The sequence below is a fragment of the Peromyscus eremicus genome, chromosome 2 (assembly GCF_949786415.1).
Source record: "Peromyscus eremicus chromosome 2, PerEre_H2_v1, whole genome shotgun sequence".
Lineage (NCBI taxonomy): Eukaryota > Metazoa > Chordata > Mammalia > Rodentia > Cricetidae > Peromyscus > Peromyscus eremicus.
The window spans coordinates 134453950-134467274 of record NC_081417.1 but is presented as its reverse complement, the minus strand read 5'-3'; the positions used below and the strand labels follow the sequence as shown (position 1 = coordinate 134467274).

The window sequence follows — 13325 nt, the reverse complement described above, 5'->3', positions numbered from 1 at the left end:
GGGGCAGGGGCGGGGCAGGCCGGGGCAGGTGGTGGTAAGAATGGCAGCAAAGGGACTTTCTGCAGACTTAGCTACAGAGTTTGATTCCTGAACCTCAGTAAGAATTGATGCTCACATGAGCATCTGTGTGCAGACACTTGAGCATACATGCACTGTACATGCCCAAGTGGGAGCCTGTGAACCTGTGTGGGGCCCACATTGACCTACCACAGACCCTGTGGTCACGCTGGGGTAAAGCAAGAAATCCACAGGCGTCTGCTTAAGGAGTATTTGGGAATTTATTAGGAAATAAATTGAGGAAATACACTCACGAATACAGAACTGAGTAGACAGCTGAAGTCATCCTCTGATCTGACTGGGAGTGAATCTACCCCGCAGTTCAATCACACCAGGAAGCAGAAAGCAGGGAGATGGGCCCTCGTGACCCCCTCTCCCTTCCCTTTTAAGAGGTCACATACAGAGGCAAGAAGCACGCCTCTTCGGGTCCTATAGCCCAAGGTCATGGACGGAGCAAATACCACTACACTGGGCACACACACAACAGATGGGCTCCCATGGCGCCTGCGTGACCTCAGTGCACAAGTGCCCAGTGGACAGGGTGGATGTGCCCTCTCTGGTGTGCGTGTGTGCTCATCCATCCTGCCTCGCCCGTGGATCTCCCCTTGGGCTCTCTGCTCTTCTGGGCCTTGGCTGGTTCCTGATGCCTTTCCCTCATATATCCCAGGCTGGAGTCAGATTCAGTATGTAACCAAGGATGACTTTGAACATCTGCTACCCCTGCCTCCTGTCCCGGGTGCTGGGATTATATGTGTGCGGTATTATGCCTACTTTATATGATGTGGGTCAAATCCACGGCTTCCTGCATGCTAAACAGGCACACAGCCAACTGAGATCTGTCCAGAGCCCTGCCCCTGCTGCTGGTTCTTGACCCCATTTCTTTCCTGACTCTTCCTCAGGGGGTAGCACTGGTAGCCTTAGATTCTGGGCCATCCTCAGCAGTGGGAGCAGGTTCTAGCGGGACAACTCCGCAGCCGGTATTGACAGGCGTTTGTACTTGCTGACTCTGATGTCAAGACCTTATTCTGGAATGTTTTTCCTGGAATCCTGGTGTCCCATGGCTTTGTGTTTATCTAGCAAGAGACTATGCCAAGTGACTGATGCCCTGGAGTGAGCATCATGAATTAAAAAGAGCCGTTTGAGCTGACACGAGGCATCCTTTCACCATGGCCACCGTATTTGCTGGGGCCTGAGAGGAGCAGCCTAGGGTGACAGTGAGACAGGGCGTCAGCAGTTCCCTGGTGGGGTGGGTGGCCCTGCTCCTCCCAGGCCTTGTCTCCTCCCCCACTTTGCTCTGGCCTCTGTTTCCCCCGTTGACAATGGCTTGACTACAGTAAGTGCTCATGACCTGCCGGCAGCGGCAGACGGGACAATCTCTGTCCCCTGGGGAGGCTGGAGTGAGAACACAAACAAAGCCACAGGGAGCGAGAGGGGGACCATGGGTTCCAGGTTAACGTGGCTCATTGCTGGTGGAGGGAACCTGGTGTGGGCTTCCGCATCAGGAGCATCCGGGGCAGCAACAGAAAGAGGAAAGTCAAGCCCGGCTGTCTGGTGGTGTAATCCCAGTACTCAGGAGGCAGAGGCAGGTGGATCTCTGTGAGTTCGAGGCCAATCAGGTCTACATAGCAAGTTCCATAACAGCCAGGACTACACAGTAAGACCCTGTCTCAAAAAAGAAGAGAGAGAGAGAGAGAGAGAGAGAGAGAGAGAGAGAGAGATGGCTATATGGATGATATATGGATGAACACCTATTTCAAGGACAGCGGCACCGTCAGCCAGCCAGTGGGAACCCCAATGCAGGCTTGATGTATCACCTACAAAGACAGCCTTGCCTCAGAAGTTCTGAGGCTGGGTCACAAGTGGGACAGAGTTCTAGAACTTATGCATTGGTCCCATGTGAGTTTCTAACTCAGTTTGCAGAGTGTCACACACACACACACACACACACACACACACACACACACACACACACACACCTGTCGGGGATGTAGTAAAGTGCAGAGAAGTGTGGGGCAGTGAGGTTCCAGAGGAGGCACCTCAGAGGGCACACACCCATGGGCACCCAGTGCTGGGGACAAGCAAAGTTGTCTTCTGTGTCTGGGCAGAAGCGAACGTGACAGTGGAGCAGGGACTGAGAGTGCCGATGGGTTTGTGAATCAGTCCCTCCAAGCCAGGTGCCTGGGCTGTGCTCTGAGGTCAGGGGGCAGGCCACATGTACAGGGAGGGGGCTGCTCTAGCCAAAGGTGGAGAATGACTTTTGCCTGGTCCGCGAGGCTGAGACCTTCTGGAAAGGAAGCACGTGGGAGCGGGGCTTTGCTGGGCAGGTCTTTATGCTCCTGCCTGCATCCCTGTCCCCTCAGGTGCACCTGATGAAGCCAGATGTCGTCCCCAAGGCATGCTGCGCGCCCACCAAACTGAGTGCCACCTCTGTGCTCTACTATGACAGCAGCAACAATGTCATCCTACGCAAGCACCGCAACATGGTGGTCAAGGCCTGTGGCTGCCACTGAGGCCCTGCTCAACAGCCTGCTTCTGCTCCCTTACCCGGCTGGTGTGGTCAGGCCCCTTTCCAGAGGCAGGAAACCCTCATATGCTATCATAGCTCAGACAGGGGCAGCAGGAGGCCCTTACTTCCCCTGGCCACTTCCTGCTAAAATTTTGGTCCTTTCCCAGCTCCTCTATCCCCTTCTTGGGGTTTGTGGCCTATGGCCCTCCCTCTCCCAGTCCCCCTACCCCAAGCATAGACTGAATGCACACGGCATCCCAGAGCTGTGCTGACTGAGGGTCTGGGGTCAGCACTGAAGGCCTACATGAGAGGAAGACTGTTCTTTGGCCATCCCCAGCCCAGAATGGCCGATTCTGGATGGTCTGAGGTGGCCCTGGAGTCTGAAACTGGCTGATCTGGGCTCTGCACCATTCACTGTGGCAGTGGGGGCATGTCTAGGTATAACAGACACACACTTAGATCAGTGCTAGCTCTACTTCTCTGGTGCAGAATTAGCTTGTTAGAAAAAGAATAGGCGGAGGCAGGTGTGGTGATGCATGCCATTGATCCCAGCTCTAGAGAGACAGGGAGGATCTCTGTGAGTTCAAGGCCACACAGGGAGACCCTGTCTGAAAAAGAAAAGAAAAAGAACCATCTGGTTGGGCTTCATGGCTTTCAGTAAAAGTAAGAGGGACATTTCATGACATGTGTCCTGGGCCTGCCCTTCTGCCTAGAAGCAAAGGACCCTGGAAACTTGCAGTTCCCTCTCCTACCGCTACCATGCTGACCAGTTTGGGGATGGGCACTGTGACAAAGTAAACTCTGAACAGAAGCAAGAACACAGCTGAAGTGGCTGGTCCAGGCTGGCTCACAGGAGATGCTCCTGCTTTTTCTCCTAGCTGATGGCCTGCATCAGTGATCTCCCTCCGAGCGTCTCACGCTGCCCCTGGACAGGCCCTCCACATCCTCAGCACAGACCTGCAGATGGCGACCAGCAGCTCCTGAGAGGAAAGGACTTGGCTTTCCTTTTCCTCCAGGAAGACCCATCCATTCCACCCAGGGCACAGTAACTAGACAGCCCTCCAGCCAGGCGTGGGGCAAAGGGGAGGTGTGTCAGCATTTGCTTATGTCTGGGAACTAAGAACAGGTTGGTCACCAAGTTGGCGTCACCCTGGGGGCCCAGCAGCCCCATCCTGTTTCTGGGACCTGTGAGTCAAAGAAAAGGCCCCTGTCCCAGGGGACTGACAGGTGGTAATTAGGCAGAGTTGGGTGGGGAGGCTCGGAAACCACTGTTCCCCCTGGAGCAGCCGCTGGAGCTGGAGTGTTTATTTGATTTCTGACTTGCTAAAGCCTGTAATTTACCTGCGGGAACAGAGTCCAGCTGCCCAAACTGTGTCATTAAGAGCAGGTCCTGGGCCCATCCCCATCTAGAGACACACCCAGCGGAGGTGGACCCACCCAGGTGCCCAGGGATGCACTCCATGGAGTTCACACTCTGTACCCCTGAATGGGCCTCCCGGAGGGTGGGACCAGCGGCCAGAGTGAGGCTGAGGCTGGAGGGAGTGAGACTGGGCCCATGCTGCAGGACAGCAGCCTCTCCCTCCCCTTCGACCTGGGAGGGTTTCCTGTGTGAGGCCAGAGCGGGGGACCCTTCCATGTATACAAAGAATGAGCCCAGAAGATCTGCAAGATGGTAACTTCCCCAAGAGCTTCACTGGCTGCTCTTCCAGAGGACCAGGATTCAATTCCCAGCACCCACATGGCAGCTCACAATGGTCTGTAACTCCAGTTTCAGAGGATCCAATGCCCTCTTCTGACTTCCAATGGCTCCTGCACACATGTGGTGCACAGACATACATGCAGGCAAAACACTCATGTACATAAGAATAAAAGTAAATAAATCTTTAAAAAAAAAAAAAAAAAAGCTTCGGGGCTTCGAACAAAGGCTGCCTGGGATTGCACAAGGCCTTAGCCTGAACTTCAGGACACTGACTTGCTTAGTGTCTGGACAAACGACCTTTCTTACCCAAGCTTAAATCTCCTCTCTGTAACACGAAGCTGGCTTTCTGTTATTGTAACAAAATGCCAGAGACAATCAATTTGAAGCAGGAAAAGGTTTCTCTTGACTCACAGCTTCAGAGGTCTGTGGTTAGCTGGCCCCACCGCTTTTGGCTGGTGGGGAGGCAACAAATTGTGGCAAAGAGCAGGGCGGGACGAAGCCACTCATCACATGATGGACAGGAAGCTGAAGAAAGGAAAAAGTAGATTGAGTCCCAGACGCTCCTTCAATGAATGACACATGCCCCGTGACCAGAAAAACCTCCTCCTTAGACTCAGCTGCCTCCAGCTCCTGAGCCTGGGACTAAGCCTCGGGTCCCCAGGCTGTTGGGGATATCCCAGATCTAAATAGGAGCAGTTTTTTGTTTTTGTTTTCATTCCATAGTTCTTCCTGCCAGGGGACCTGTCTGCCTCCTTGGCCATTTCCTCTCAAAGGCTTGGCCATGGGACTCACAACCTTATCCGGCGAACCTTCCTGCACCAAGTAGGAGGCATCTAGCACCCATGTTTGTGAAATGAATGTGTGGAAGATGCCACCTCTGTACTGTCACGATGCAGAGCAGGAGCATGGGGCCACTATGTGACTTCCTCCCACAGCAAAGCAAACGCCTGGCGATCACAGCCTCCCAGTGCCCCGACATCTGACACCATCAGCCAACCAGGCAGTTGTGGATGGCACCAAATGGAAAGATCTTAGAGAAGAGAGAGACATAGCACCTGGGACATCAGCATTGTCACCAAGACCATCTGGTTTAATGGTGATCGCTGACCACCCAGGTCACACATTAGAAGCAAAAATGACCTTCACTGAAGGCCCCTAGGGGCAAAATTAAGAAAACACCACAGGACACAAAAGCAGGGCCGCCTGTGTGGGGGACAGACCCTCATGACATCATCACGGCTGCAGCCCAGCACATCTGGATGCCGGCTGGGTACAGTGCTGTGCCCGTGTCCAGATGCAGCAATATAGGAGACACACTGTGGAGAAACTCCCTACAGTTTACAGGAGGAGAGGCTGAGGGCACAGGTTTGGAGTGGAGCAGAACAGAGCTGCCATCAAGTCCTGGCCCTGGCTCTGTGACTCTGACCCCTGCCCAGGCCTCAGTGCTAACCCAGGCCCTTTGGGTGCTGGGTTAGACCTGCCCTTGTGAGCCCCCTCACCCAAGGCTCAGATGTGCTCAGAGCCCTCAGCACCGGCCACTTGCGGAGGAGTGTGTAGATAGTCTCTCTCTCTCTCTCTCTTTCTCTTTCTCTCTCTCTCTCTCTCCTCTCTCTCTCCCCCTCCCTCCTTACTCTCTCACTTGGTTTTTGAGACAGGGTTTCTCTGTGTAGCCCTGGCTGTTCTGGAACTCACTCTGTAACCCAGGCTGGTCTCGAACTCACAGAGATCTGCCTGCCTCTGCCTCCTGGATGAAAGGTGTGTGCCTCCACCGCCCGACTGATAGTATCTCATTTTAAATGGACTTGGCAGTGCTGCCAGGCCAGCCTTCCTAGCAATGCCATCTTCTCCCAGAATGTACCCCTGTTGTTGCTGTATTGAACAACAAATACAAATACAAACTCCGTGAGTTCGAGGCCAGCCTGGTCTACAGAGTAAGTTCCAGGACAGCTAAGGCTACATGGCTGTTATGCTTACCCCAAACCATCTCCGAGTGAGTGCTGGCCCTGCACCTTGCCCACCTGTGAGAAGGGTCAAGCTGTAGCACTAGGGTCTCTAGGGTGGAGACATGGTAGGTGTGGCCCTAACCTGTGGCCCACTAGTGGTCATGAGCCAACTCTGTCCTCGTGGGCGAAGTCTTTCTTCTTACTGGGGGGGGGGGGAGCTCAAGCAGACATTTGGCCTTTAAAAAAATTCTTCCCAGCCAGGCAGTGGTGGCGCACACCTTTAATCTCAGCACTCGGGAGGCAGAGGCAGGAGGATCTCTGTGAGTTCGAGGCCAGCCTGGTCTACAGAGTGAGTTCTAGTACAGTCAAGGCCTTTACACAAAGAAACTCTGTCTCAAAAAAAAATCTTTATGTAGGAAACTTACATATATACTGGGGAATGTTTTTTAAATTAATTTTAAATTTAAAACTTAAAGAATAGACTCTAAGTCCCATAATCCCACCGTCTAGCTGACCAGGGTTAATAGTCCTCCTGGTTTCTTCCTGGAGCCTGTGTACACACGTCCGCACGGGCTATGTGGGTAACTTAGAAAGTTAGAGTTGTACTGTACACTGCTGGTGAACTGATTCAGTATCTAATGGACTTTAAAACTTTGTGATATTAAATATTTTTGAAAACAAATTTGAACAGTAGTCTGTCTATGCCTTGATTTCTGCCTCCTCTCCACAGGACAGGCTCCTCAGCGGGCAGTGGGTGCCTCATTGAGCACGGTCTCAAGATTGGCCCACAGCCAGGCAGTGGTGGCGCACGCCTTTAATCCCAGCACTCTGGAGGCAGAGGCAGGAGGACCTCTGTGAGTGTGAGGCCAGCCTGGTCTACAGAGTAAGTTCCAGGATAGCCAAGGCTACATACACAGAGAACAGAAACCCTGTCTCAAAAAAAAAAAAAAAAAAAAAAAAAAAGACCAAACAAAACAAAACCAGGTCGTCAGGTCCTGCTGGGCTCTAAATCAATGAACACGGCCCAAGTCAACCTAATGTGTGAAAGCCCAGTGTACCAACATGGGCTGCTCGGAGCCACCAAGGCCAGGGCAGCAGACTTCTCTCCCCCCCTCCAGGTTTATCCCCGGACCCTGATGAGAACACATCCTGAGAACAACAGCCCCACCCACAGGCTCTTGATTTCAAAACAGACACTGGATCAGGTGGCTGCTAGTGGGGACGAGGTTCCCTGGTGACTGGTGGGGCTCAGTCTCTCCACACGAGATGCCGAGATGCCGTAGGGCATGGCTAGTAGGGAGTGAGGCCAGCCTCCCGCGGGGTTTCCAGGCAGGACTTGGGAGGGCTGGCGGAGGAACAAATCTGGCTTGTGTATGTTTGACAGGTTCCGAAAGGGACCTGCATATCCCATGGGAGAAACATTCTGTCGTGGCGTCAGGGGGTGAAGGAGGAGAGGACACGTTGTGAGACTGACTAGAGACAGCCATTAGCTACAGCACCAGTATGCGAGAGCAGAAACCAGCCTGGCCAACCTGGTCCCCTGTCTGGCCAGCAGGAAAACTGAGAAGCATTTCTGCCCAGTTTTGATGTCAACCTTCCAGCACTGAGCATGTAGGGGAGGTGTCTCCCCAAAGTCTCAGCCTCAGGAAGGTTAGGTCTGTCCCAGCTGCCATCTCGGGGACCTAGCTGGAGGTCACTACAAAACCCAGGGTTTATCAAAAACCAACGACAAGCCGGGCGGTGGTGGCGCACACCTTTAATCCCAGCACTCGGGAGGCAGAGCCAGGCGGATCTCTGTGAGTTTGAGGCCAGCCTGGTCTCCCAAGCGAGTTCCAGGAAAGGCGCAAAGCTGCACAGAGAAACCCTGTCTCGAAAAACCAAAAAAAAAAAAAAAAAAAAAAACCAACGACAAACACTGCTCAGGAGCCACAGATGGCCAAGACAGGTTGTGGCAGTCCACGCCTGGGAGAGCCAATGGCAAGGCACAGCTGCCCGTGGTAAGGAGGGGGACTCTTGTATTGGCTCCCAGGCCCCAGCTACCCCTGGGAAAGTGCCCAGAGCGTGACAGGCCAGGCTGTACTTTGCAGGAACTGTTCCTGAGGAAGCCAAAGGGTTCAGGCCCACACCGGCTTGCTTCACAGGCCACCCCCAGCACCAGCCCTCACGAGGAGGCTACCTCCTCCTTCCCGAACTCAGGGTCAAAAGCAGAGAATAGAGCACAGTCTCCTCACCTGTCCAGGCAGCTGTGGCCCCTGCTTTGGCTTCCTATGCTTGTGGCTCTGGGCCTTGACGGCAGAGCAGAGAAATCGGGGATCAAAGAGAAAGAAAGCGTGAGGGGCTGAAAGCCTCAGGGATCCTCATCCGCACTCGGAATCCGACCACAGAGAGCCCTGTCTAGACCTTGCACAAGGCTTCTAGCCAGAGCAGGGGCAGGTGACCTACTTCAACCTGCTTCAAGATAGTGGGGCCTTTGGGCCTCCCCAGACACCCAGAGCTCACTACCCAGTCGGTCTGCTTTGCTAAGTCGGGAAGAACTGGAAGCCACTGGTGTCTGGGCCCAGCTGGCTTCGGAGAGGCTTGGGAGGAATAAGCGCGGTCTCCCTGCACTCTGCTCCCGGTCCTTAAAGCATGTCTGCACGGCCCTCTGGCGGCTGGCTTAAGCTCTGGGATGCATTGGCCTCACCTGGTCCTTCCCTTGGTGGTGAAGCAGGCTAAGGAGGGTGGTTTTGATCTTTTAACACTGGTTTCTCTTATTTATTCAGCAAATACTAGCTATGTGGACCTCCTGTGGAGGTCCCAACCATGGGGAAACGTAACCTAGTGGGGAAGGGTCACCCCAAAGATGACTGTAGAGAACCTGGGGTACAGTGCCCGCGCTGCAAGCATGGGGGGGGGGAGGTGGAGTCTGAATCTCCAGTACCTGTGTACGAAGGGACACGTCTGCAACCTCAGAACTGGGGTAGGGGTGGAGATGGGCAGCCCCGAGAGCTGGATGAAACCGAGAACTGCGGGTTCGGTGAGAGGCGCTGCCCAGCGAGACGCCAAACATCCTTCTCTGGCCCTGGGAAGCTGAAGGACCGGCTGTTACAAGACCATTCTCAGCTACATAGCGAGTTTGAAGCCAGTCCGGGGTTCACAAAACTGCCTCCAAACAAAATGCCGAGGTCTGCCAGGACGGCTCAGAGGCTAAAACACCCGCTGAGTCTCATGACATGAGTTCTTTCCCTGGCACCCATATAAAGGTGCCAGGAAAGAACCGACTCCAGAGTTATCGGCTGACGTCCACATGGGCATCATGACATGTGCGCCCCACATCACACACACAATAGTTAACTAGTGAAAATATTTTTATTTTTTGTTTTTTCGAGGCAGGGTTTCTCTTTGTAGCTCTGGCTGTCCTAGAACTCACCCTGTAGACCAGGCTGGCCTGGAACTCAAGAGATGCACCTGCCTCTGCCTCCTGAGTGCTGGGATTAAAGGCCTGTGCCACCAGCACCTGACTGTAAATGTTAATTTTTTATTACTATTAAAATTAAAATTGAGGGGAAAAATTATCTGTCCAGGCATGATAGCACTTGCCTGTAATCCCAGGACTTGGGAAGTAGAGGCAGGTTGGTAAACTCATGGCCAGCCTGGGCTATGGAGTAAGTTTCAGGCTATCTAGGGCTGCCTAGGAGGAGCCTGTCTAAGCCACACCAAAAAGGCGGCTCTGACCAAACTAGCAGGAGACAGAGGCCATCCTGGAGACAAAAGAGCACCTTGGAGAACTGTGTGGTAGGGGTGGAGGGGAGGGGCCAGCTGGGCCCAGATGAATGCCAAGAGTGAGCCCCAAGACCCTAACTAGCAGGCTGGGTGGTAGTGTCTGCTAAAACAGGAAGTGTGGAGAAGGGGACAGGTGGCTTTCATCTGAGAAGTCTAAGGGGTCCATGTAGAAGTCTAACGGGAGCCACTGAAGACCCAGGCAGACAGCAGCCAAGAGCAGGAAGAAGCCATAAAGCCATGAGGTGGAAGTCTCACATAGAGACCGACCAGTTCAACATTGCAAAGTCCTGGGGCAGGATGCGCTTGCCCAGGACCAGACTCTCAGTGGGGTGGTACTGCCCTCTAGAGGCTACTTGGAAACTGCAAGGTATGTCAGTAATCTTTGGCCTAAGTACAAAGCCAGACCCTGTCTTAGAAACAGCAGCCCAGTGGTGGCACCCGCCTTTTTATCTCAGCGGAGGTAGGTGGATCTCTGTGAGTTCGACGCCAGACTGGTCAATGGAGTGAGTTCCAGGATAGCCAGGGCTACACAGAGAAACCCTGTCTCAAAAAACCATACAGAGATTAAAGCCTGCCTCAAAAAATAAACAACAACAAAACAAACAAAACGAAACAAAAAAGAAAACAGGCATGGAGGCACCTACTTGTAACTCCAGCAGTTAGGAGATGGAGGTGGGAATATCAGCAGTTCAAGGTCATCCTCAGCTACATAGTGAGTTCCAGACCAGCCTGGGCTAGATGAGGTCCTGTCTTCAAAACAAAACAAAACCAAACCCAAACCGGCTAGTGATGGTGGCGCACACCTTTAATCCCAGCACTCTGGAGACAGAGGCAGGCAGACCTCTGTGAATCCCAGGCCGGCCTGGTCTACATAGTGAGCCCTGTCTTTAAAAAGATAAAAGTTTAATTACATAAAGCAAGTTTTCACACAGCAAAAATGCATTATAGACAAAGTAAAATAATAAAAACAACAGCCTGATAAACCAAGAGAAATGTTTGTTGTGTGCCTCGGATATCACACAACGTCTAATACCCAAAGACACGCAGGATCTTGGGTTAAGCCTTCGGCTCAGTTGGTGGTGAATCTGTGTACGTAGCATGCCTGAGACTTCCATGCCCAGCTCCCACAAGGGGACGAATGTTACATTTGAAAGGTGAAGGGCTGGAGAGAGGGTTCAGCAGCTAAGAGCTCATAATGCTCTTCCAGAGAGCCGAGTTCAGAACCACCTGTAACCCCAGCTCCAGTGGGATTAGACAATGGTGGCTTCCACACTCACGTGTTTGCACAAACACACAATTAAAAATCAAGTTTAAAAAAGTTTGAAAGGTGGTAGTGGCATACCTGTAATGCTTGAAAGGCTAAGGCAGGAGGATTTTGGCTAGCTTGAGGCTACACAATAAAACCATCTCAAAGGTAAAATAAGGCAGTTGCACAGAACTCCGGCTCCAGAGGATCCAACACCCTCCTCTGGTCTGCTCAGGCACCCACACTTGGTGTGCACACACAGCACGTAAAATTTAAAACAAATCTTTTTGTTTGAGACAGATTCTGTGTAGCCCTGGCCGTCCTGGAACTCACTCTGTAGACCAGGCTGGTCTCAAAATCAGAGATCCACCTGCCTCTGCCTCCTGAGTGCTGGGATAAAATCACATGCTACCACAGCATGCTTCTTTACAGTAATTTGACCCTTTGATCCAGTAATTCGAAGATCAACTGCAAGACTTATCTGGAAGGGACTTGGAAAATCTCACACACACACACACACACACACACACACACACACACACACACACAGCCGCCGTTTGTATGCAGTTCTGCAATTGCATGTGATCTTGTGGGTTCAGATTCTCAGGAGGTACTAGACACAGACTGGGGAAGGCTGAGGGGAGGGTGTCTATCTCTGTGACTGTGGGGAAGCCATCCATGCTTGGTAAAGTCTCCATCGCAGCTGTTTGGAGACACCCACCCTCCTGTCAATAATCCCTCACCCAGGCTCTGTAAGGAAGCCCGGGGTGAACTGGTAGAACCCTACTTCCACTTGATAATGGGGACGGACCTCATAAGGACAGAACAGACATTGTTTATACCTCCTCAGGGGAGAATTCTGGCTACATCGTCACACCTCTAAATGTGCATATTGTGCATTATTCTAACAGAAACTGCCCACAAGAACCATGCACAGGGCCCTGGCCGAACCGATGACGGCCAGTCTACCCGCGGACTAGGAAAAGGGAAGACGCCTAGGACCTGCTGTGGACTGAATTCCAGAGGCTGCTACACAGATAAAGCAAAGTGAGAAAAGAGTATTTTTCAGAATATTTTAGGTTTTAAGCAAGAATAGAGGATAAATAAGGACATGTTTCTATTTGTATCTGAAAAAAAACAAAAACAAAAACAGAAAACCCCAAGGATTTGCCAGAATTGGTTGTTATGGTTTGAACTGGAAGTTTCCCCACCCCACATTCAGGTTCTGAAAGTGTATTCCTCAGCTAAGGGCACTGTTCTGGGAGGTGGGGGAATCTTTGGTATGGGGGCTCAGCCACATCTGAGTCACCAGGGTGGGCTTTGAAGGTGATGTCTGCCCTGCTGGCTCAATGCTCTGACCATCGGCTGCTGCTCCGCCACGTCTTCCCTGGAGGTCCTCCTGTTGGGTATTTGTTCCAGTGATGGGAAAATAAACCGGTTTAAACACGAGCGAGGGGGAGAAGGGGCAGCAGTTTCATGTACAATCCTTAGCATGGCTTTCATCTTGATTTTAAAGTATGTGTACCCGTGTTCTGCCTGCACGTATGTCTGCCTGTCACGTGTGTTCCTGGTGTCCTGAGGCCCCATGTGGGTGCTGGGACTCAAACCCAGGTCCTCAAGTGCAACAAGTGATCTTAACCACCCAGGCAACTCTCTACCCTGGTTTTCACCAGCAGATGCAGTTTTGTTTTTTTGTTTTTTGTTTTTTTTGAAGACAGGCATAGCGGCTCATACCTTTGATCCCAGCATTCAAGGACATTGAGTTCCAGGCCAGGCTGTCCTATGGATAGTTCAGTTCCATGTCAACCAGGGCTACCCAATGAGACCCTGTCTCAAAATTATTAACAAAACAAAAAGCCAAGCATGGCATAGGCCTTGTGATCTCAGTATTCAGACAAGCCGAGACTAGAATCTCGAGTTTGAGGTTACAACAGTGAGTCCTTGTGAGGCAAAAACAGAAAAAAAAAAAAAAAACCTCAAAAATGAAACCTGACTTTGCCTTACCCAGTGATGGCAGGTGTTTGAGTCCACTCCATGTACTTCCTCACAGGCCACACTGTCCGCAGTGTTCCTGCCAGAACAGGGACTTGGCTGTCATCAGGAGGGAGCACC

The 13325-nt window shown here is 52.2% G+C and overlaps 1 protein-coding gene across 1 annotated transcript in view; it reads left to right on the top strand.

The window, feature by feature from the left end:
- LOC131904011 (bone morphogenetic protein 8A) overlaps positions 1–3385 on the top strand; it is a 32085-nt gene extending 28700 nt beyond the window's left edge. Inside the window, exon 7 of the mRNA XM_059254917.1 lies at positions 2418–3385. Within this exon, the coding sequence (XP_059110900.1) occupies positions 2418–2567 (150 nt within the window). The 3' untranslated portion in view covers positions 2568–3385. The remainder of the gene's footprint in view (positions 1–2417) is intronic.
- Positions 3386–13325: the final 9940 nt, after the last annotated feature.